General features: G+C 36.6%; 1 protein-coding gene across 3 annotated transcripts in view; it reads right to left on the bottom strand.

The window, feature by feature from the left end:
- TDRD3 (tudor domain containing 3) overlaps positions 1 to 26,229 on the bottom strand; it is a 108,076-nt gene that overhangs the window by 52,242 nt on the left and 29,605 nt on the right. Inside the window, exons 1-4 of one of the 3 annotated variants that reach the window (XM_030475583.1) lie at positions 19,865 to 19,871; positions 19,171 to 19,181; positions 5,781 to 5,867; positions 2,960 to 3,025 (exon numbers count right to left, since the gene is read on the bottom strand). In XM_030475583.1, the coding sequence (XP_030331443.1) occupies positions 2,960 to 3,025; positions 5,781 to 5,867; positions 19,171 to 19,181; positions 19,865 to 19,871 (171 nt within the window). Of the gene's footprint in view, positions 1 to 2,959; positions 3,026 to 5,780; positions 5,868 to 19,170; positions 19,182 to 19,864; positions 19,872 to 26,229 lie in introns of those variants that run through there. The other 2 variants (XM_030475584.1, XM_030475582.1) reach the window with 2 other exon arrangements.

The raw sequence follows: 26,229 nt of genomic DNA on the forward strand, positions 1-26,229 counted from the left end.
AAATAGGAGCACTTACTAAGTAGTCAGATTTGCTTTATGTTACTCAAAAAAAAGTAAATACTACAGTTAAGCAAAGATTCAGTACACTATCTAATAGTCTGGGCTAAAAACTATAAATAGGGGTCACTCCCAAACAGACCTCTTCTGTGCAATCATTACTTCCTTTCAAAACCCAAAAGATTATAATCTCCCAGCAAATGGTCAGTATGTGTTTGGGTTTGGTTTGTCTGGGGTTTGGTTGGTTGGGATTTTTTTGTTTGGTTGGTTTTTTTAGAATTATTTTCTAACGTCTATGATCCAAATAAAGACGGTTGACTAAAGTAATTAAGACCAAATTAAATTTTACTATAAGTTCACATGTAAAAAATCCTGGCTCCTTAACAATGCTGACAGAACTAAGTCCCTAGGATTTAACAAGTACCATTTGTTAAACAAACATTTGTCTTTAACAAAGGCCACTAGGGGCCATAGTTTTCTTCTGTCCTGCCTGTTTCCTCCAGCTTCTTGAAATCCCTGCTGGTGCTGCCAACAGTCCCCACCCAAAAGAAGAAAAAAATACTCTGTTCCTCTCCATATTCACTCTTTCATCATTGAAAACGGCAGAATTCTGTAAACACTGATCTCTCTCAGCTATGCGACAATCTGGGAAACAGAAATAGCTTGAATCGAACAAACTTTCAGAAAGAAAATTTGGATTGCACTGGATTCCTGCAGCAGTCCACCTCTGACTGTAAGACAGTCCCATGTGGAAATTTACCAAGCTTCATGCAGTAACTGCTCCTTTATTTTTATTTAGGACCCTACATATATACTGTTTTGTACTGCCAGTAAGAAAACTGAGATTCCTCAAAAGGACACACAGTAACACAAAGCGGAACATACACCGAGGGGAGAGCAACAGGTTTAATGGGGATCCTTGAAAATTAAACTAAACTACATTTTTCTCACCTTTTCATTTTCTGAGATGTTCAGTTTTACAAAACATAGATGTATTTGTGTGTGAACAGGTGCAGAAGGTTTTTCCCATGAAAAAAGGTAGCTGTTATCTCGCAGGTATTTCAAAGCACTAACCACCACAGTTCTCAAGCACGCATCCCTCGTTTTAGTGCAGAGGTTTTGTACTTTGTGGAAACAAATGGCCCAATTGCACCTTCTCTAGTTTGAGCTGAGAAACACGAAAAACATGACTCAAGCAGCTAAACTAGAAGCAAAGATTTTAAAGCATGTAAGCAGATTCTCATACATAACGTCGATCAAAGCTTTGAGGAAATTAATGATACTTTTACCTTTAATTGACAACTGGAACTACACAATGATAACAATAATTTAGGAAACATTATCTCTAAAGGAAATGGAGAAGTTAATAGGTATATTCTCAAGTTATGACTGAAAACTGAACATCTACCTCTAAAGAAATCCTACTATAATGTATCTAAACTGAAAAAACACCGTTACCATTCAAATCACTTTGAACTAAAATCATGTTCCAACAGCAAAACAAAATAAGGCCACACATACAACCTCAATACTCTCGAGAATTACATTTAACCAAATACATTTGGACTTTGTCAATATTACATGATCTGAAATGCAAAATTCAGTAATACTCCAACTAAGCAACTAAGAAATGAACAGTTCAAAACCAGATGTCATAAAAAGCAATTATTTTGCTTGCTTTCCATATTTCAAAAGCAGGACACTGAAGAGGAAGAAAAATATTAAAACCATAGATACTAGAAACAGCGAAATCAAATTCTTTTAGGTGGTAAAAAATTATTTAAGCACTGAAGAATCCTGAACAGCATGTTATCCAGAAACCTAAAGAGGTAAACAATCAGTTTCATTAAATACCACCTTTTTTATTTAAGTTATATCTGCAAAAAAACATAGGTCCTCATAATAAGAAATAAAGTTACTAAAACTTTACCCAGAAAGTTTATCAGCAATATGTTGCATGCACGGACTGCTGCCTGGCTAAAAACTGTGATCCTGCAATACACTATCTCTCAAGTGTTCTTTCATACCTGACAATAATGTTGGGGCTGTTGTTCCTGGAGAAGCAAGCCAGTGTTTACAGCAGTCACAATTCCATTTAGACAACAGCATCAGCAGAAAAAACAAATCCCAACAGCTCTTAACAGCTTCTCTCATCAATCTTGCTTTCTTAGAACAAGCCAAACCCATTCTGATTTATCATTGTTTGAATTTCAACAGTAATGAAGTCTGCTTCCCCAGAACTTTCACATCAGTGATACAGTCAATATGTGGAAGTTAGGGATAATGATTTGAATTGAGAACTACTACTAAGTTTAAAATAAAACTCCTTCATTTATCCACTCTCTTAACTGCATGTAAGGAAGAAAGCAGGAAGGGTGTACTGAAGAGGCCAAACTTAATTTTTATCTAAACATACAACATATGTTAAAAATTTAGCACATCCAAGTTTTGAGTATAATACTATTTGCAGCATATGAAGTGTTATACTATCTAACATGGTTTATCCACATAACCTGTAGGATACACAAAATTACGTAGAGTGTCTAGCTATAACGATGCATTTTAGTAAGTAATACAGCATCAACATGTATCACTATGTATCATAATCGTACAGCTGCTTTGCTCTACCCCTAAACCTGCTTTGTTGCTCTCACAAGAATAAAGGTGGGGAAAAAATTAACTTCTGATACTATGCCAAGACCAAACAGGGTAAATGACTTTTGAGTGAGAAATTAAGTCACTAGGATTGTCTGCATTTATTTAAGCATTTCAAAGTTGAGAAATAAAAAAATTAAGAGTCCTCTTTATGAAGCCTAGTGAGCAAACTGAGATGTTCATATATTTATCCTGTAATTTGCTCAAACATTGGTTTTTTTTGTATGTGAAATAATCACAAAATCAGACTAATGCACCACAAAAGGCTGTCATCACACAGAAATAGTGAAATAAAAATATTGTCTACCTTTTCCACCTTTCCACCATTGATGTCACTAGGGAGGAATTTCTTGCCAATCGTTCTTAAATCTGTCTGAAATTAATACAGAAGACAAGAGAATATTAACCTAAAACATCCTGTTTAAAAAAATAATCATTTTAGAATAGGAAAGAGAAGGATGTTTCTTCCATAATGCCAACTATTTACAGATGAAGAAAAACAACCCATTAACTGCATATGATGAAAAAAATTTAACAACTAAAAGTTCACAGAAAAAATCCTTTTGTTTTTTAAATTATATTCTTGTTCTAAGCACATTTTCAAAAATGATTAAAACAATAGATTAAACAAAATTACTAACTCTGAGATTTAGTAGAGGTAAACTTCACTCTCCATCTGGCACTTCAGAGAGAAGCATTTTTAGTTTGTCTGCTCTTGCATGCACAAATCCTTCATGAAAGGTTGAGATGATTTTTGCAATTATACCTACAGTAAAAGCTTACATTGTATTTTCATTAAATGCTTTTTAACATAAATATCTGATTACTTCTTTTGGAAGTCAGGTAGACAGCTGCATGACATTATTCAGCAACTGTGCAACAATGGCCACTGACAACATTGAACTAAAGAATTTGTATGATCAAAGAAACAAACGTCCACAAAAGCACTTTCCTCACCTAACACTGTATGGACAAGTATATCAATCAGGGTGATGTGTGACAAGAGGATGCACTGGATGGCTAGAAGGCGCAGTATGTGAAAATAGGAAATGGAATTAAAACTAATTAAATTTTACACATTAGGTTTTTAGTGCATTTACATATATGAAGAAAAAAAATACAGCACAGCAGTGCAGCCTAAACCAGCTATGCTTTCTAAACTCCACTGTTTGAAATAAGTCTGCTGGTTTTAAATAGAACATGCTGGTGCAGATTACTGTACTGAAGCAGAAACCCCTCCTTATTTCCTTATTTCCTTATGATCATAAACACTTCCAATAGAAGGGCTAAATGTAATTACTACTAGAACTTAGGTACACTAACTCGCTATTAATACATGCCAATGGACTATTGTTCCGTCATCCTAATCTATAACTGAGAAGCACTATATTTTAGTATTTAAAACATTGTAAACAAGTGGTTTGTTCTGTTTTTCAGCAAGAAACACCGGTATCCTACAAATAGAAAACTAATTGTAGCGATGCTCTTTTAGTGTATTTACTCCAAGTATCTACAGAGTGGATAAATGCTCAACCCACTTTCAAGATGGCCATAGATAGTGATACGAAAGCACATTCAGTTTTCAATCTAAGCCCACCTGAGGGAACTGATCTGTCAGTTACTAATCTCTGAATAGCACACAAGCTCCTATAAACTGTTCCCACATATTCCATATCCATACAATTGACGAGTCTCCAGCAAAGTGCATTGCAATCACAGCAGCAGCAAGGGGGGACAACTTTTAAAAACTCTTTGCAAGATGTTATACAAAATAAAAATATTTGAAGGACTGAAGATACATTTATGTCTATTTCATACTTATTTATGCAATTCACACACAAAAGAAGGTCAGTGGACTTCTTGGTTTCTTCTGTCTAAAACATGTCTCTAGCAGACGAGGAGAGAATTTGTGAATTTATATGAAGTGGAATCTAAACTCTCTGTTATCCTGTTGTTCAAGCCACATTGCTATTCCCTACTTACCCAACAGGCAGCTTAATCTTCTGGGCATCAAAACAACTGACTTAATGACAAAAATATTGATAAGCAATTAAAACTGGCTTTGGAGTTATTTTATTTTTATTATCTACCAAACAAGCACAAGCAAGCACAAATGACCATGTCGGTACTTGTTCCAGCATATAATTACATGCAAGGTAATACCCAACAATTTGGAAGTATTTTATTTGGTTTTGTTTGTTTGGGGTTATTTTTCTAAAGCAGTAGTGCATTCTCAAATACATATAAACATACTACTACAGTCCAGAAACAAATGCTTACCCTCTGCATGTTTTGTATTACATTCTTTGCATTTCTGCATTATAATTTTGCTTTTCTTTTTTTCAAATTCATTACGTGACCTGGTGCATGCATACATATGAGTGATCAGACACATGCTTTAAAGAATAAATGAAAGGAGCAGAGAGGATACTCTTTTCAGAATATCCTCTTAAACCAAAAATGACTCAAAGATCTCAAAGATGGACAAAATAGTTCCTTAACAATTCTCATTCACAATTTCATTAAGAAAGAATACTTTTCTCTTAAGTAATCTATACATTGCTTTTCCCATTGGAACTACATATATTTAGTAGAAAGGATGAAGTTCACATAAATCTATACACAGTGCGTAAGCTTTAAAACTTCAGAGTATGGATGACTGAGAGGTTTAAAACAAAGAAAATGTAAAATTCTCAAAACTCTCACTTGTGATAGAATAAATTTTTAAAAAGAACAAATAGATGGATGAAGTAGCTGCCCTTGTTTCATTGTTACTGAAAGGGAGCAGGCTTACTAATGTTTACCAGTGATGTTAGTACACAACATTTCTGATTTTATTACTGCTTGTACTTTGACTTTAGATTTACATTTCATAAGCATAAGAATATTTTCCTACTGCAAATTATGTTCATTTTTTCCTCCTCCAGGTTTCACAGTTTGCAATAAGTGTTATTTCCAAGTAAAATTCACAACCTATATATGCAAGGCAAGAGATAAGTACTGTCCTATATGTTAGTCACACAGATAACTGTACACTTAATTAGCCACACAAACCTACACTTCAGCCATTAAATATAACATTTTTAGCATGATTTGTCAGGAAAAAAGTTTTCACAGTCATAACTTACATTAAGGGCAACTAGGATAATGTCATTTGTATTAACTTTTTCAGAGGAACTTATGCAAGCTTCAATTCCTTCATCTGAAAGATACCTGTTCAAGAAAAAAAAAAAAGTATTAGAATATCACATGATGTATCTATTAGGCAAACGTTTTTCCTGTATATAAGATTACTGTCTTTAGTTTGTATCTTTTGTACTGGTGAAACATAGATTTAAAAATACATGGGAAATGGCTTCATGTAATCAGTTTCCTTACACTGAGATAAGACTAAGATTTCTTCTTCCATAATTTCTAAACAAAGAAAACCAAACCAATCCAAAGCTCTACTTACAAAGTAACAACCCCCATCATACCAATTATTTCGAACTACACTCCTCATGCCCACTCCCCGGAATTAAGAGAACCTGGTTTCAAGATCAGCCATTTGGCCTTTACTTGATTTAAGTAGCACACTTTCATTCACTTCACTTGCAAGGAAAAAAAACAAACCAAACCAAACTGAAAAACACAATCCCACACACAAAACAGAACACAACATCTGTTTCTAAAGAGCAAGGATGTACGGTTAAGCTTTAAAGGGCTGGGGCACATAACACATAACACTGTCATGCTGTATAAAGTATTCTTTAAAAGGAATACATCCTATAGAATGTATTCTTGCTTGCCTGGACTACAAAGAACATGATAAAAATGGAAGCATATTACAGAGCATCAACAGTCAAATATGGTGAAAAAGTTTAAATAAGAATACAAAATCTCCTCCACCATCACATTTGGAAATGGCATTTGTGACCCTCATGGTGGTACCCTGGGATCAGTTTCTTCTTGCAAAAATTCTGTGGGCATACAATAAATCTGTTCATCTGAACAATAAGTTAGTTTTAAATGGATTCAGCTAATCAATTCAAAAGGGTTGATGCATTCTAACCTCCAAAACAATTTTTAAAAATAATAATAATTTTAACTTAAGTGGTTGGAAATTGTGGTACTTGTTATTCATTTTGCCTAATATTTTCTATTTGAAGCCCCAGTTTTAATTTTTATATAGCTGGCAATCTGCCTTCTCTGCACAGCTCTTCATTTTATTTAAATACATGACAGCAATCATTAAATAATTGGTATTTGCTAAATATTCAGTCTGAAACACAGTACTTGCCCAAATAACATTTAAATTACTGCCTACCAAGAAATCACCATTCCCCAACGAAGAATGATTTAAGAAAGCTTAATACACATTAATGAATATTAAAACCAAATATTCCTGAGTGCTCCAATAAAAACTTCTTGTTAAAGAAAATAACATCCACAATTTAACATATAAACAAGGCAAACGATTTGAAGAAAAGCATACTCAACAGGCCTTTTTAATGCTGAACATCACCCTCTCCAGCCCTGCCAGTGTTCCCAGACTACTGAATGATCTCATTTGTGCTCTAACCTGACACTTGATGGGATCTAACTGTTCAAGTCAAACACTGACATCTAGCAAATCGAGGGAACAGACCACCATCACCAAAAAAACCCCAGAAAACCAAACCCAAAACAACCCAAAACACAGATACACTCAACGGGAAAAAAATGCACATATAAAGACATAAGAAGAAACAATCCTATTTTTTATATAAAAGGCAGATGCTTAAGAGTAAGGTGGTGAGATTTGGTGGCTTCCATGGGAATGCAGGATTTCCCAGCTGAGTAGCTCTGAGCTCAAGTACTACAACGTAGTAGTTCAGGTAACTACTGTAAATTAGCAGATCTGCTTAGCTGGAGTCAGAAGGTAAAGTAGGACAGCATTCCCGCTCTGTGCCAGAGGAAACTAGAACAGATATATCCCACGGGTACTATCCTGCTCTCAAGGCTTCAACTGTGGTTTAATTACACCAGAAGACTTCCTAGAAAGAGCAATACTTTAAACTCTACAGGTTTACCTTCTGCCATCTTCAGCATAAAATTGAACATAAATTCAACAGCAGGGGTTAGGGAGACTACAAAAATCTATAAGCTGAGTTTTAGACTGTCAGGCAAGTCATGGGAAGATTCCTCCTCTTCTGGTCCTAATGTAAATGAAGTCATTCTTCAACTCTACTGAAGCTAACAGGACTGCAGCTCTCCTAAAGAGTTACTCAGCCTAGGATTTAGATGCAAGCACTACCACTTTCCAGCAAGAAAAAAAAAAGTTTTTAAAGACTGAATAAAAAACAAACTGCCCTGGAATTAAATTTTCCTTATATAGGATAAGATTAACTCTGCTATCACAAAATTTGCTGCTGAGTCAAAGAATCATAGAATGGTTTGGTTTTGAAGGGACAATAAAGATCACCTCATTCCAACCCCTCTGCCACAGGCAGGGACACCTTCCAGTAGACTAGAGTTACGTTTTACTTTATCACTGCAAAGTGAAGATGCAGTCACAGCTGCCAAAATTCCACTCTGCTTTAGTAAAAAAAAAATCAGTTTATAACTTTATATGTATAAACTTATACATAAATTTTCATTTTAGTTTGTCTCACTACTTTGGATTTTTTTTGAGACAGAAGGCTAAAGAGAAATCCACCGGAAAAGACTATTCATTTTTAACTTGTGCTAATATAAGCAACAGCAGTTAGCAAACACATTGCTGACTGAGATCTCTGCCAACGTAACAGAGGCACCAATCATGAAATGCCACTGGGGACATCTATTACTTTGATTTAAGAAAACACTAAAGCTTTTCAGCAGAAGACTGATTAACATGGTTGTTAAAACAGTCTTCAAAAAAGCAGAATCTGTGAACAAAGTGGGAGGGATGTTTTATAGCTTGGGGTTGGTTGGTTTGTTTTTTATAGATATTTATTACATGAAAGCATAAATTACTTAAATGCATAAGAGCAGAATCAAAATTACTTTCAAGAAAAAAGATCAGATTAACAACTGTGTCAGCAAAACTTTGCTAAACAACTTCAACAGAGGAAAAAACGAAATTAGCAGAGCTTTCCAGCAATACATCAGGTGTTACTTTTGTGCAACAGGATGTAAAAGTGCAGATTTCATCAGAAATGGTCAGAAATTGGTCATAGAACAAAACCAAGAAACACTGCACACCAGAATTAGCCAAAGCTCAGATTTCTCCTTCTTTAAAAGAAGCTTGGAAGTAGTAGTGTATATCCAGTCCCTCTTTCCATTTTGCCCTAATAACTGTCTTAGATTATTTCATACAGCAACAAGTACTCCAAATACAAGTTTAAATTTTCTTTACAACCTTATAGAAAGTTCTTTTTTTTTCCTCCCATTGTCTGTATAGTCTCTTATTAAAATTATCTAAGCTTTAGTTTTGTGTATTTCTTGCTACAGGTTCACATATTATTTAAGAGGAAAACCCGCACACACAAAAAAACCCAAACAAACCCACAAACCAAACAAAACCACCAAAACACAACAGTATTTTGTTTTAAAATAGATGCACTTATATAGACACAAAAAAAAAAAAATACACCTATATCTCTCAAGTATGAAAAGGGTGTTGCAACAGGCAAAATTAATTCTTCAGATGACATAATCCTTTCCCCTACAACACACAGATTAAGTCTGAAATTCTTTTTCCAGGCTCTGAAGGTAACAGAGGCCCCTTATCCATCCACTTTTAATAGTGGTATATGGCATGCTGAAGATAGGAACTTTACAGCATAAAGCCACTCAGTATTTTTGTTCTCTGTATTAGATGAAGGAAAGAAAAAATCTGACCCTGAACAAAAACCTCCTCTGGAGTCAAAGAGAACAGCCCTGCAGCTGTGTGTCTATTCTATTCATGTAAGGGCCTCACAACATCTACATTACCTGTTCTGCCCATTTTGCAAAATATCACAACCTCAGATAATGAAAGGTGAACTACAATGTGATTCTGATATGTTAATCCAATACATTTCCTACTGCCAAGAGGCAGGAAGCAATCCTAAACCACCCATGAACAGACCACGCTGCTGGAAGCAGCTCACAAGCTCCCCATCCCCAAGAGCTACCTGGCAGTGCTGTACAAGCAGCGTCCTCACCAATTCTTGCTCTCCAGTCTCCATCCCAAGCTGTGCCCACCTTCTCTCTAAAAGCCAGGGGCACAGGGAATAACCTGGCACAGAAATGCTGAGGCCACAACCCCTAAATTCCCCTTTGCCCTTCCCATACACAAACATTTCAGAATTACACACTTTTGCTTAAGGTGAAGTAGCCAATAAATAAATGGTGAAATAAATGGGTCAGAAGCATAGAGTCAGAAGCAGCCAAGCCCCACAAAGCTAAGTCGTCAAAGGCTAGCCAGAGGTGACCACTGACATCGATGAGAAATTACTTTCTTAACATACAATGCAGATACTACTACCCTGGAATATGAACCTGAAAGACTTGAAAGGAGGCAACTATGTTCCAACTGGCCACTTAATTTTTGGCTTTACCCACCAAAATCTTACGCATCCATAAAAGATGGTTATATTTTTTAGGAAAATAAAAAATTTAAAAAAGTTTAAAACCACCACCAAAAAAAAAAAAAACACCACCAAAAAACCAGGAAAAAAAAAACCAAAAAACCCCCCCAAAAAACCCCACCAAAAAAAAAAAAAAAAAAAGACAACGACCAAACAAACTCCCTCCCCCACCCCCCCAAAAAAAAACCAAAACAAAAAAACAAAACCAAAAAAAACCCCAAACAACAAACCACCACCACACACACAAACCCACACTGACCTTCCTTCTAGGAGGACTGGTAACTAGAATAACATGCATTGCAAGCACCTTTGGTTTCCAAGGAAAAAAGTATTCACTAGACTTCTTTCTTGCACAGGTTTTAAAATAATCTCAAAAGTTATAAATCAAAGTAATGTAGACAATTCAATTGATTTTAAAGGAATTACAGCAAGTAATGCTGCATGAGTCACATAGGGAATTTGTGGCCTTAGAATATTAATACAAATAAAAAAAAAAAAAGGATAAATAAAGTCAGTTTACAACCAAATGGGCACAAAGCTGCTGCAAATGGTTGAGATAGTTACTTGTGGTGCATCCTCCTGAGAGAGACCAGTAGGGAGAGGAAAACAAATGCTTCTACTGCAGTTCTTCCACATTATGTTTGCTGAAACCTGAGGGATCTCTCACCTATTCCTCCCCGCCTCCAGCTCTGCTCATCTGAGACATATAGCAGTACAATCCTCTTAGCAACAGCTTTTGTCAGAAGAACATCTCCTACAAAGTACCTAGATTCTTACTTTACCTTCAAATGAAACATTAAAACAAAGCCATTAGTAATGAATCAGCGTTTTCTGTGAACCATTCACATAAAAATCCAAATCTGCAATTTTTCTGTCAAAATGTTCTCAATAAGCTTCTGTGAAAAACAGATTTCAGTAATTCTTCCTTTGTAATACACATATTACATCAGCAACAGGCAGAGCTGTTTTCCCACCACTCCTTCAGATAAAGTATGATATCAATTTAATAACCCACTTTTGCACATTATAGGTGTGCACATTCTCCTTTTCAGTATTTCCCATTGCTAAGGGCTGTAACTCTGTAGTACCAATCTCAGCTGCGCTTCTACTTACCTCATTTTATCTTCTGCTTTACTTCATCAAGAACAGACTATACCTGACAGGGCCTAAATCTGTACAGACAGATTTCTGTACTGCTACGCCATTACCACCTCTGTCTGAAACACTGAAGAAAATCAGTGATATCAAGAGTACATACATTTTCACTTGTCTACTCTATACTGCTGGATCAAATACTTCACCTGTAGACAAACATGCACATGTACACATACACATACACTTTAATAGGTTTAAAATAAGAGCTTTACTCTAGAATTAAATCCACCAGGTAAACAACTTTACTAATAATGTTTATTTGTCACAAACAGGTTTCTTGAAAAGCATGTTTTCCTCTATTTGTAATTAACAGTTCACGCACAAACACAAATGTTCAATCTTCCAGCCTTTTATTATCTCATCCTCCTTTTTTTAGCAGTCATCTGTAATTTTCTCCTACCATTTCTACAACTCACATTTTATTAAGGAGAAGCTTTATTTAAGGAAAGAATAAAAGAAATTAGCATTAATAAGCATGCTCTGTAAAATTTACACATTTCAGATTCACAGCTCTTCACAGAATCAGTGATATTAGCAGAAAACACAAGAAGTTAACAGTACTTCTTGTAATTCAGTGCCAGCCTACATCTTACAGTAGATTTTATACAGCTATTTTCAATGTGTGTATGCAGAAATCGGAATGTTCCTTCTATTACTTCGCTAAGAAAGCACATTCATACAATCATGCCGTACAAAATGGAAGGGGGGGGAGGAAATCGCACAAATTTATCATACTTGGTTACTCCACAAAAGAAGAGAGAACAATTTTAACAATAAACCAAAGTGCCACTTCAAAGAAGGCACTAGTAGGAGACCACCACTGGATGTCAGTATTGTTCCATAGCAGACCCACTGTACCTCCTGTATTAGTTATTTTAAAAACTCGGGAGTTCTCTTACTAGGGTTTCAAAATGTTCCGCTGAATTCCGTTGTGTAAAGGAATTACACTACAATGTTGCAAATATTACTGAAGGGCTATCATTAAAGATGATAAAAAAAAAAACCAACAACCAACGAACCAACCAAGAAACTCCCCACATTTTAAAACATTATTATGCTGAACATGAAAATCAGATTTTTAAGGTTTCTTCATACCCTATCAACTGCATAACAATACTGGGAAGGCAACTGACATTGTTCATCCCTTCAATGAATTCTAAGATTAAAGAATAATGTAGTCGTATACAGACTACCAGACAAAATAAAATATGGATGGATCTTAAGGGTGAAAAAGAATAGAGAAGATTTTAGACAGATTCAAGAGCCCTGCCAAAATTAGGGCCAACTGTTCCTTTATCCACAATGCAAATGTCTGTAAGGAATGATAAATGTAGATTCAGTGACATTCTTGGCAATTTTAATATTCTCACACCCAGAAAAGTGATGTTTTTCTTAACATCCAACCTCGCTGCATTGTTTTCTCTTGCCTCTTGTTTTCTGCACATCCATGGAGAGGAGACCGTGCCCTTCCTTTTTGCAATCACATTTAAAGACTTAATTCCTACATCTTGCATATCTTGCTCTATATCTTGTACATTTGGTGTATATTCCTCTATATCTTGTACTTCTATCAATGATTATTGCTATCCAAGTGTATTCTTGTTCTCCTATCACTTTTCCAACTTGTTAACAACACTTTGAACTCTGACCCTGAGCACTCACAGCTTTGCATTCCTAAGGAGCTTTGTCTTGTGTTTCAGCTCAGTACTTCATGCTCAGGTGTTTAATGACAGCATCAAATAAAATTTGACCTACAAGATGCTTTCATGTAGCCTCAGATTTTGACAGTGAACCATCCGCAGTCATTCTTTCTAGTACAGTCAAACCAGTTTCATAATTGCCTCACAGGAACTTTATCTAAACTTTTTCAGTACTTCCAACTCTTAAAGATGCAAACCCAAAACGTTAAAATAAGAGAATGCACTGTATTGTATCACTATTAAAAACTCACTATGTTTTAAGTCGAATTATCATAGAATACCAGGTTAGAAAGGACCTCAAGGATCATCTGGTCCAACCTTTCTCAGCAAGGCATGATCTAGACTAGTCCCAGTATCCTGTCCAGATGAATCTTAAAAGTGTCCAACACTGGGGAATCCACCACTTCCTTGGGAAGATTATTCCAGTGAATCATAGAATGGTTTGGGTTGGAAAGGACCTGAAGATCATCTAGGTCCAACCCCCCCTGCTATGGGCAGGGACATCTTTCACTAGACCAAGTTGCTCCAAGCCCCGTCCAACCTGGCCTTGAATACTTCCAGGGATGGGGCAGCCACAGATTCTCTGGGCACCCTGTGCCAGCGCCTCACCACCCTCACAGTAAAGAACTTCTTCCTAATGTCTAATCTAAATCTCCCCTCTTTCAGCTTAAATCCATTCCCCCTTGTCCTATCACTACATGCCCTTGTAACAAATCCCTCCTCAGCTTTCTTGTAGGCCCCCTTTAAGGGCTGATTCTTCTCACTGTAAAAAATTCTCCTCTTTGTGTCCAACTGGAATCTCATCAGGAGTAACTTGTATCCATTACCGCTCCCCACCTTTCTTTCCCACGTGTCTCCTTGTAAAAAGGAAGTCTCCATCTTCTTTGTAGCTACCCTTTAAATACTAGAACATTATGCCAGCAAAAACCTATTTGCACCATTCAGAAAGCACACTGAGAATTACAAAATTTTGGTTGCAACTACTTAAGCATTTAGATGAACAGACATGAAGGTACTTTATCTTTAAAATGTTACCGACATTCTTAAAACTGGTGCACAGCCACTACAGCACCTCAGTTACATTGGCAGTTAAACTTGCATCCCAGCTACCTAAATTTTCACTCCTGGGGATACACGTCTTCCTTAAAGGCAATCTCCAACCCAGGTCAAGCTGAAACTCCAGAAAGGAATTCATAAAATGTGCACTTCCAAGCTCACATTCTCACGTTTAGCTGACAAAATCTAAGGCCTAAACCTCTCTCAGATGCCTATGACACTTGACTTTCATTAAAAACACCAGCTAAGAAAGCCAATGTGTTTTAGAACAAAACAAACAGAAATAGTAGGGTTGTACATTATACAGTAAAAGCAGAATGTCTGTCATTACAGCCCCTCCTCCCTTTTTTAAATGTGGGGAAGTTAATTATCTAGCAGTAAAATCTATTTTGTCAGTGAAATCATGACCTAAGGAAAGCAGAGTAAACAGTCACAAGGGGAAGAAAAATAAAATATAAATGCGGTGCTTTCAACAAAACCTTAGCTTCTTCCTAGGTTACTTCTACCTGAAACTTTCCGTAGGAATGGGATAAAGACCAGTAACTTAGCAGCATTATAGTCCTAAGCATATGCAATACCAAACACTACAAAAATTATTTCATTGTGTAAGCAATACTATTTCAGCATCTGATAGTGAGGCCCAAACACCCACTGTGCTTCTCCTTCCAGAACCTCCTGCTCTGCACTCAGCCCACCCCGCTCTGTTGCAGAGCCAGGTCCTTCCCCTCCTACCAACACTGGAGAGGTGAAGGGTCTGGAAGTAACTGCTCTCCCGAATCAGCAGTAGTTTTCCCCTCTCCTGCAGTAATACAGGAGAGGAGAGCTGCCTTATAGCTGGGTCAGGAGGGTCCGGAGGCAGGATTTGGTGGTGAGAAGGCTTCTGCTAGGGGTCAGAGTAAGAGGGCACCCCAGCACTCCCTGCAGTACTTCAAATGCTTCAAAGTCTGTATTAGTGTCATGATTCTCCAGTCACCTTTATTCACCCAGCTTCTTATCCATTTTCAAAAGACAAGAACTACTTTTATACAAAAGCTTGAGTAACCAGTGATAGTTTTAGAATTATTCTTTAACACGTTTGACATGCAAACAGAAGTATAAGTCTATTATTAGGTGAGCCTGACAGTCCATCATTCTCTCTCACACCTCCCTAGACCCACACACCACTCTTTTTTCATTATTGGCACAATGTATTGCCTTTTTTTTTTCCCCCTCCAGCCTCCCTGAAATTACTCTGTTCCAAAAATTAAGTATCAAAAGCAAGTTTTCAGCATATTCTTCATCAAGTTTTTATAAAGAGAACACGCATTTTAAGATATTTTAACACTTTTTTTAGGGAGGTGTTTATAGTAGTACCTCCCATAGTGTGATATGTAGTGTGACATGTTTTTTTGCAAGTCTATTTTCTTCTAAAAAATTCCTGCTGCTGGGAATGCAATTATTTACTTTTTTGTTTTTAACACAAAAAGGTTTAAAACTGTATCATGAGACTGGCAGCACATCTTTCACAAGCATTTCACAACAGAAAAAAGTAAGATAAACTTTGTGCTTGAACCAAACATAAAACTTGTAACACCTTTACAGCCACATTATCCTTCTCCAATAATGCAAACATCAAAAACTTCAGGCTCTATGCTTGCTCTTTCCTAAATTTCCAATATATTTCACTCACCAAATACTTTATCTAAACTATGTAAATAATACTATAACCAGAATAAAACCTTGTTTTTTAATCTAAGTTCTCAACAAAACAACAGAAAATAATCACTTGTAAAACCCTGAACCAGAGTCAGAAATCCTATAAATTAGAGACTGTCTCATCAGACAGGTCTCCAAGAGGCTGGTTTCAGGACACCCACTGTTCTTCTCCAAGCAAGAGACTGCAAAAGGGAGAAATGTATGTGGAGAAGCCTCACTTGAACAGAAAAGGAATTATCAAGCAGGGTACTCTCTGAAAGGGCTGCACATCTGTTGAATTTACTTCCTTATGCTTTCAAAAAGCTCAAATTAGATGGCCTTCACCGAATGCTGTAATGCTCATCTCTCTTCACTGGCAGCTGTAAACAAGGTAAGAAATCACTGAAGAACAGAATAAAAGCTGCAAATTAAGTTGTCAGATGTGCATGTGGCAGTTTTTAATACATTATACAGCTGCACTTTTAGGGTATTGTTTGTGATATACTTTTAAATTGCATTAGCAGCCCTGTGAGTATGTCCAAAGATAACTACCCGCAAGGCTTACATATCTTCAACTTTAAAACAATTCCAAAAGCTGCTGATAAATAATTTGACAAGGGGGTTTACATTCAAAAATTATCTAACAAAGTATAAATTTTCGTATGAAAGATGTCAGAATCTGAAGTACTTGTTAGGAAGTACAAAATGAAGTGATTGAAAGAATGAAAGAGAACAGAATTTTCACCAAATAAAAGACCGCAATCACCAGCCGCTTAACATCAGTCTGTAAGGAAGTTTTGCCCATCTCACCCAGGAGTCTATTTTTTAGTCCTGCATGAACACAGGACACAGAGAGGGTAATTTTCTCTACTGGAAGTAACCAACCGAGTTCCATAACCCAAAGGTAATCATCAATCTCATCAAAATGCAGACAGAAATCACTTATTTCATCGCCATGTATGTGAGACCAGGAGTGTCCGAGTCAAGCAGAGAACTCTACTTTGCTTCAGTGGCCACATACCATCTTTTTATTGTGGAGATTAAAGTTGTATGTAGCTCTCATTCCCCATTTAGATAGTTACAGAGAATCTTACAGAGAGAGAAGAATGAGTTGCTATCAAGTTCAAGAAAACAGCCAAAAGCTTGGGAAAAATTAGATACTTAAGATACTATTAAAAAAATCTTTTTAAACTGTGAGGAATTATTATTTCATGATTAAAAAACCATGTTTCATGACTCTGAAAAAAAGTTCCTAGGAAGTCACAAAGCCATTATTACTGATGACTTAGACAAAACGGTAAAGGGGTACTGAATTTTATATTTAAAAGCCAAAAATTTATGGACATGCTTCAAAGGAAAAATTAGGCTAATTATACTGACCAAACAAACAAACAAAAAAAAGTTAAAGAAAAGACTGAGCAAAAGTATTCTGGAGGATTAATTTGATAAAAGCTCATAATGAAGACATTTCAAAGCACATGCAAGAAACCTGACAGATGACAAGGCTACTAAATGACTGAGATGCAAAAGGATCGATAAAGAAAAAGCTGTAATATGCAACCTTTTTTTTTTTTTTTTTTAAACATTTATTTCTAAAAACTACATCTGTACAACAGAGATCTGGAAGGTTTCCAAACTACAGTTATTGTTGAAGTAAGTATCTAAGCAAGGTTCTTGAGCTGGTATCACAACATAAAAAGTCTTAGAATAAATACAACAATAACAACAAAACCCACTGGGAACAGCGGGTATTCACCCAAGAGCTCTACAAAAGCCAAAATACAGAAAATACAGCCAAAATACAAAACTGCTGATGTGCTTTAAATGAACACCTCTTCAAGAAGAATGGAAAACAGCAAAACATCATGCAGTATTTTTAAAAGGAGCAATTACATGAAATCCTAGGAGTTCTATAGACCCATATGAAAAAAGCACATAAACTATAAGACAGACTAGAATTTGTAGGCTTGTGAGAACCCTGTGAGCTTTCAGATGAAGACGATACTTCTGGCAGATAGATGTCCCACCCACAGCTATTATACTTCTCTGAACGACGAAGAAAGCATGTGAAAGAGGAAAGGAGGCAGGGAGTAGGGGGTGGAAATAATGGTGTTGAAATAGTTTTGGTAGGATCCTTCACTAAAGGTTCTTAAAGAAACTGAATTGTTAAGGCACAGAAAGAAAGAAGAATCCTTTTTCTCACATATTAAAACACGGTAAGGAGGGATATGAATACAGTGGTTCCTCTTCTAGAGGATTAGTTAACAGTGGATATATCCCACTGGTTTGCATTCCATACCAGAAACGTTAAGACAAAAGACTGGATAGCAAGGTGGCAACTGGTGATGATTATCCATGGTTCTAGATGACACCAAAAATCACTGCGCCCTGTGACCATAGGATAAGACATCGGGTGAATTTCAACATTAATAAACACAAACTACTGCTCAAGGAAAACAACTGTAAGGCAACATGCACAGTCCTGAGCTCTAGCTCAGTTGTCATTCATGAAAAGTATGCAATCACATGGTTATTTTCTGGACACTAACACATGGCTCAGTAGCAGTCCAAAATACACAAAGAATACTAAGATCCATTTTCTAAACAATATAAGACACAACATTATAGAACAATGGAAATGAAATCAGACTTACTAGGCAACAGTGCCACTGTACGTAACTTTCAGTTAAAAAAGCTGAAAATTATGAGTTGTTTTTAATGTAGACTTCCACCACAGGTCACACAGTGAAGCACAGAGCCAGGTTCCCCAGAGTGGTTGGAGAACCTCCATCCTTGGACTTCTACACGACACAGCTAGGCAAAGCTACAGCTGACCTGATCTAGAGTCCTTTTTGGAGCAAAAGCTTTAATTAAGATGACCTTCAGATATGTCTTCCAATCAACCTTTCTGTTATTTCAAGAACTCAATACAATTTGCAACTGTACGTGAACATCACATTTTAAAATGAAAACATACAGACTTAGTTTTAAATAACCTAAAGTTACGCTGCCTTCAATTAATGCATTTTACTTATATTTCCATGTTGGGTTTATATACATATAAATATATATTTACTTTTGCTTCCATGGCTTTAAATTCTCAACTAGAATTACGGCACAATTTCACAGATGTTGCTGTTGGCCCTTCAGGTGAGTGTTCTGTTTGTTTTCTTTCATACCATGCAGCAAAAGCTATTTAGCTTCTATAAATTGATTTTGTAATCCTTTAGTAAATAATTAACACATACATTTTACACTTAAGTACAAAAGAAATTTCAGGTCAGTTGCTAATACTGGTAAAAAGAGATAAAGTTGCCAAATCCCAGTTCAGAATACATCTAATACTGTATGTGGTAGGTTTTCCACCTTTCTGAGAGTATAAACTGTTGCAGTTTGTACTGCTGCATCATCATAGGTTCAAGAAATATGCCTTCAAATGTTAAAATTCTTTTAAAATTTAATACCATAATTTACTAAAATTTATAAGACATGCACTAAACAGTTGATGCATATGTGTCCTCTGTGTAACCAAGCTGATTACATGACAGATTACAGAGCTCAGCTTTCTATAAAAAGCCAGACAAGAATTAACCACGACCAGCCCTGAGCATATACAACGCAACTAATGAAGTAGTAATTTACTGTACAGGAACTCAGGATGTATTTTCATCAACTGATGACTTGAGAAGGAGTTAAGAATCAATAATGCTCCCTATGCTGAAACACATCTGCAAGAAACTATCACATAGATGAATGCAGGCAATTGAATCTTCGTGTTACTTATCGATTTGTTGTCCCCCCCAAACAGTCACAACTACAAGTTGTGTTATATAACCAGTTTTAAGAATCTGAATGCAGTTTTGCAATTGGTATTTAGGGATTTTATTTGGCTGAATTTTTTTTTTAAGGTCGCTTTGCTCAATACCTGGCAGGTATTCAGCAATTCATTCCAATCTACCAACACCACCAGTCACCCAAAGATAAGATTCCACCACCACTTAGTTGACTAAATGATAGAAGTCTGCAGTTTGATGACACAGAGCACCCCTAAAACCACCATCTTTGATGGCTCTAATTGGACTTCAGCACTGAAAAACTTGACCAGATATAAGCCCTTAGAAACCATTCTCTTATTCAAGACAGGCACAAAAGAAAGGAAGGATTAAAATTAGGATGTGAAGAAAAATGACAATAAGGCTATCGAGTAATTAAGAATTACCAGCAGTAACCTGATGACATAAAAATGTCAAAAAAAAAACAACCCAACACTTTGATTGGGTGTAAAATAGCATGAATTTTAAGTCATTATCTTGCTGTCAAATTTTGGGTTGCCTCTTTATAAGCATATATTTGTCAGTATGTAGTTCCAGAACCACCTTGGTTATTTCATTTTTAAATCAATTTAGTACTGTTTCTCTATTCCTCCTGCACTCAAACTGATGTTACTGCCTTCTAAATTCATGTAATTTATAACTATGTTTTTCCAGCTTGTAAAATGAAGGTAAATACATCAATTATAGTGTTTATGTTAAATTATTATTGCAAGGTACAAAGTGAGGCGGTGATGCCTCCGGCATTCCAGTGCATAGAAAAGCCAAGTCTACCATCAGACAACTAGTTCTCTGCCAAAACAAAAGGAAATATTTAAAAGCTTGAAACACGAAGCATGGCAGCAAAAAGTATATTGCATTAACCATACCACAATTCAGACAAAGAAAAAGCAGCTCCAACAGCAACACAAATACGAGTTAATCACCAATTTTTAACCTCATAAAATAATAACTGTAGTTTTGTTCTTGCTTGAAGTCCATGACCTGTTTTTAGATATACTTCCTAATCATCAAAATCAACATTTTTCTTTCAGTCTTTCTACCTCAAAGCTAATACTGGGAAAGTAACTGAGTTTATCATTAACATCAACTAAAACGTTCTGCAAAACTTTATACATGCTTTGAGATTTCACCTTACCAATGACAGCTACAAAGGCAAGGATCTCTGTAAATGATCTCCTTTCTATCCTGCCTCCTTTTTGTTCATTTTGTCTTCAAATAGCAACATTGTAGGTATAGCCATTATTTGTCGACATTTTAAATTAACCCACGGGGGTGGTGTGTTTCGTCATTTATCTAAAATAACCAAAGCCATAAGATAAACATGCATAGCACTTTTAATGGCAAAAGGGTTCATTTCTATTTCTTGTCCTTCCCTGTCTTCCTTCTCCCCAAGGATCTAAACAGTTTTTACTCTCAAACTGAAGGACTGCAGAAAAAAAGTAAGCTGATCTCATGTAATTATATACAAGAAGGCATGTAAGATACCAGGGCTTTATGACTGAGATATGACAAGACAGCTTTCAAATGGACAGTTCACAGTATTCTCAGAGAAAAGACCCATGATACAAATACACTTCCTTGAAAGTACACCATTCTCCATCTTACTGCAGTATTATTACACTCACATATATAGGATTTATGTGCTAGCCTATAAATCCTATAGTAATTTATCTACTCGACACCCTTTTTCTTTTCAGTATTGGTCGCACATTAATCCTACAAGCAAAATAAATTTACTCAAACATACTTCGTAGAGGTAGGTCCAGAAGTAGGTGTAGCAGTCAGGTGTACGTTCCTTGACCACACCTTGACCATTACTGTCCTTATTATAGACAGCTATGAGAAGAAGAGAGCATAGTTTTTAAATCTTTAAAGGTTTGACTTTGCCAGGCTTCTCTTTTTAAACTAAACTACCCTAACTCTTTTAGCCCTTCCCTAAAAGGTCATGTTGTGTTCTGGTTTTCTGCTTAGACTTCTTTTTCTCTCTTCCCATCTCCTCACCCACACACCTTTATACACTGCTGCACCCAGACTTCACACTGCCTCCTGCTAATGCCTTACAACGCTGACCAAAGTGAAAGATCAGGTGTCTTACAAATACTATGCTTAATTAATAACAGTTGCTTTCTGTACCCCAATCAACAGCATGATACTGCATCATACTCTCAGTGGTATATAATAAAACAGAGAAAAAGCTCAAAGTATTTTTCTGCAGAACTGCTTCTTGTGAACCCTATGATATGCAGGTCACTAGTCCTACCTACACCCACAAAATAATCTGCGTTTAACCTACTGAAATACATTGCCTTTATTTCCTTCCACTCCACACCCTTTTCCAAGTTCATTTTAAATTCTGAAGACTTGCTGAAGCACTTGCAACCCTTCAAGTTAGATACTGTCTCATACTTTAAGTAATCCCCCATTTTATAAGCAACTGTGTCTGCTGTATATAAACTACATTTTCTCTTAAGTACTTAAAAACCCCGAAAGCTTCATTAAAGATACAAAACAGTACTGTTCTTTCCTTGTCTAAACTTGTCATGCCTTGTTTCTTAAATTTGTTTGTGGTACCTTGCCATCCTATTACATTTGTTTAAAAAAACACTGGAAAACTATTAAACTGTTTACAGAGCACAGCGTTAGCCTGAGTATTTTAAGATTCTCATTTTTGCAGGGAAAAAAAAGTATCTAAGGGAGCAGTAACAATGGCTAAAGCTCATGAATCCTTTCTACCAGTGTTTTTCTACTGCCCCGTTACATAAGTGTGAATCATTCAATTTTACATATAGAGAAAAGCAGGCATTTTGGAGGTCATCTTGTTACCCAACGATAGGCCAACAATTTTAACCTAATCCTGGATGGAGACAATCCAGATGAAAAGATCAAAGTGAGAAAGGAGAAGTACTTCATTCAATAATACCTTAACCTGTTCCTTGTACATTTAGTTATTGTAAGTGGAGACAAAGAATTTTCTTCTTCTGGGAAGAAAAGCCTATTTTCACATAATTAAAGCGAGTTGGAAGTGAGGGGAAGGAAGGGAACAAAAAAGAAAAAACAACCACAAAACATTTACTACCTTTTTTCTCTAAAGATTTGTCCCACTGTTCAAATTTTGGAGACCACCTGGTCATTTAAACTTTCCTCTGTGCTAATTGCTAGTGGCTGGACCACTATACTATCTAATAAGCTATCTAATAAGTCCTAGCATTCAAGTATGGCATCTGAAATGTAACTGATGTCAGCTTGTAGTATGTCTTGCAGTATTTACAGTCCTCACATGACATCCTGGATCACAGGTCACAACATCTTTCATTTAAATGTTGGTAGTTACCACTCATGTCGTATGTCAGATGAAAGTGAACATGAACTGTAACTTGTTCCTGCACATGACACTATTTCAGTGATAGACATCTTACTGGTACTTCCATACTCAATGACTCAGTCATGCAGAATCTTAAGGTGGAAAAGAGATTTACTTTCTACAAGGGTAGCTTCTCTCAGACATTGCCTCACAGTAGGGAAGCTTCTCAGCAACAACTGCTGGAGGCATTAATTGCGTAGTTTGCATGCAAGCTATCTAATACAGGCAGAGTATTCCTATAAATAGGCCAGATTTGTTCCCCAGAGACAGTGTACGCTGATTTGAGATGGGTTACAAAGGTTAACCTACGCATGATTTGGCATCAGAACTTGCACGCAGGCTATTCTTATTGCGGGATGTCAGCCAAGTGGTTGCTGGCAGCATCTTACAGCAAAATTTTTGCTATGACGAATTCGGGTGGCTGCACCAATACAATAGGGAATAACAAACATATCTTTCCCAGAGGGCAGGAGAAGGGAGGAAAGGAAATGATGCCTATCCATAGTAGTGAAATTCAGGGCACAGATGACCTGGAACCTCTCAGTGGCAGTCCAAATCCTTTATATGGAGATGTGGTATGCTTTGCCATCAAAAGAGCAGCTTGCAGGTAGTTCAAGCAGCTACAACCACCTTTAACTACAAAGGGTAAATTCACCCCCTTCCCTCATTTAACAAAGCGCTATATTAGTGCTATAAAATACATTAGCTTGTAAACACTTTTTAAGCTTCTTCAGCAAATCAGCACATTCCCCCAATCCCAGTTCCTGCAAGTTCCCAGGAGGTGACTGGTTTTTATTGGAAGTACAGGGGTTTGACAACCTTCTTAAGGTACATTTGTCAAGTTTTTTATCAAGATGTGTGAAATATGCTGGTTCTAACCTGCCCTCTTGCAGCCCACAAAGCAAAATGCTCACTTGTTAGCCCAACCTAAGTAAGAGCAAAGGGCTATTCCTATTCTCATCCTAGTAAAACTAGAAGGGAATAAACTAAAAGCAAGTTAATTTTCAGCATACTGCAACAGCTTTGCATTGCTGGATATGCACCTGTATACTGATGTTTACCTGCCTCTGCTCAGTACAAGATAACATCATGCCATGCCAAAACATTTCAGAACATAATTTCCCAATTTTACACACAGACATAGTATTCATGAAGATTTATCAGATTCCTAAAGACAGAACACACTAAGCATAGGAGTATTCATATTTGAGAGGCTCGACATATAGAGAAAAACTTCCCAGACAAAACTAAGCTCCTGTACCACAGAAGCAATTCAAATAATCAATAAACAAACCTCTCATTCACCAAGAAAAACCTTTTTCATACATCAAGTAACACACCTCTAAGTCTTAGGCACAATCTTCAAGGAGAGTGCCCCTACTGCCACCTTTTCCTCTCTTTGTATACTTGGTGCTAAATTCCCTCTCCCCCCACCCAAGAGATATGAAGTATACAAGCTTAGCTGCTGAACCAGAAAAACTGCATTGGTCTGTGTTTACCTTACATTTTGCTCACTGTTAAAAACTGAAAGGATTCTGAGCCCAAAAGTTTTTTCACTTTTTCCAAATTCATTACCTCTTCCTTTAATTCCTATATTCCATTATCCCCTCCAACCACTTACAGGTTACTATAACTGTTGTTGAAGACACTTACCTCTCCTGATGTGAAAACACATCTATGATGACTACCATTACTAAAGGTTAAAAAAAAAAATTTAGACACACACACACACACACACATATATATGGACGATAACAATATAAGGTTTCAGAGCATTAAAAAAGTAAAAATCATACAGCATGAAGAAAAACAAACATAGCTCCTTTGTACTCAGAACTTACACTGAGATGGATCCAAAACCAGGAGAAACTATCAGACAGCAAAAGGTCCTTACTGTTATTGCCAGCCAGGAAGAAGAGTCTTCAGTGACACTAAATAAGAATCAATCCCCTCTTTAGGAAGGGATGTAAAGTGTACAACAAATCTGATGTCTCAAAACGCAGAGACTGTAAAACCTTAGATATATTTTAGCAAGAAAACAAAAATTTTTAATTTTAAGTCAACACTTACCTTCACCTGAGTTCCCCTGCAAATATTCTGTGGTATGGGGAAAAGACACAAACGGGCATCCCAGCAGCCAAGCAGCTTTCAAAAGCTCTGAACAACTACATTTCTCAGCCTTTAATGCTTCTCTGACATTTTGATACTGCTAACTGTAACTTTCAGCTTCACATCCAGCATTCAATACGAAATCCAATTCATTTTTACATAATTACATCTGAGATAATTCAGAGCACTGGTTGAAAACTATTACAGAATTAACAAAAAAAGATTTTTGCTCATTGTTGTGACCCTGCTTCCACCTGTCACAACCCTAATTCAGGTACAAAACCCTGAGTTTCAGATTTCCCTATATAGAGGTTGAAATAGGAACTACACCATCAAAGTATTTGCCACAATATAATTCAGACAACTCACAATTTCTCAGGAATTATGAGTTTAAGGATTTGTATCTAAGGTAGTCACAAACACAGCATACCTTTTCTCTATGAACTTTGACAGTGTAAGCATCCAGAAGGTTTACCACTAAAATTATGCCTGCTTAATTAGGACTGAAACTCTCATATTTAGTCTTATATTCTTTTCTAGAACTACAGGAGAGAAACAAAAAATATCAAAATCTAAGCAGTAAGAATGAACTGCAATACACAAACATAAGTATGTATTCAATTTCCAACTAGATATTCCTACATATCTGCTACTACGTTAACAGCGTAACATCACTCCTGACAACTCACAGCATGGTGAGCACAACTCAGACAACTCAGCGAGCTACAAAAAACTTTGGCATAAGCTGTGGTGAGTGTCACCAAAGCTGCTCTATCACTGCCCTCATCAGATGGACAGGGGAGAGAAAACATAACAAAAGGCTCGTGGGTTGAGATAAGGACGGGGAGAGATCACTCACCAGTTACCATCATGGGCAAACCAGACTCTGACTTGGAGAAATCAGTTTAATTTATTACCAATCAAATCACAGTAGGATAATGAGAAAATAAAAACTAAATTTTAAAACACCTTCCCCCACCCCTCCCTTCTTCCTGGGATTACACCTTTACTCCCAAATTTTTTACTTCCTCCTCATCCCAGCAGTGCAGGGAGACAAGGAATGGACGTTGTGGTCAGTTCATCACACATGGTCTTTGCTGCTCCCTCCTCCCCAG

Source organism: Strigops habroptila, chromosome 2 (assembly GCF_004027225.2).
Source record: "Strigops habroptila isolate Jane chromosome 2, bStrHab1.2.pri, whole genome shotgun sequence".
In the NCBI taxonomy this organism is placed as follows: Eukaryota; Metazoa; Chordata; class Aves; order Psittaciformes; family Psittacidae; genus Strigops; species Strigops habroptila.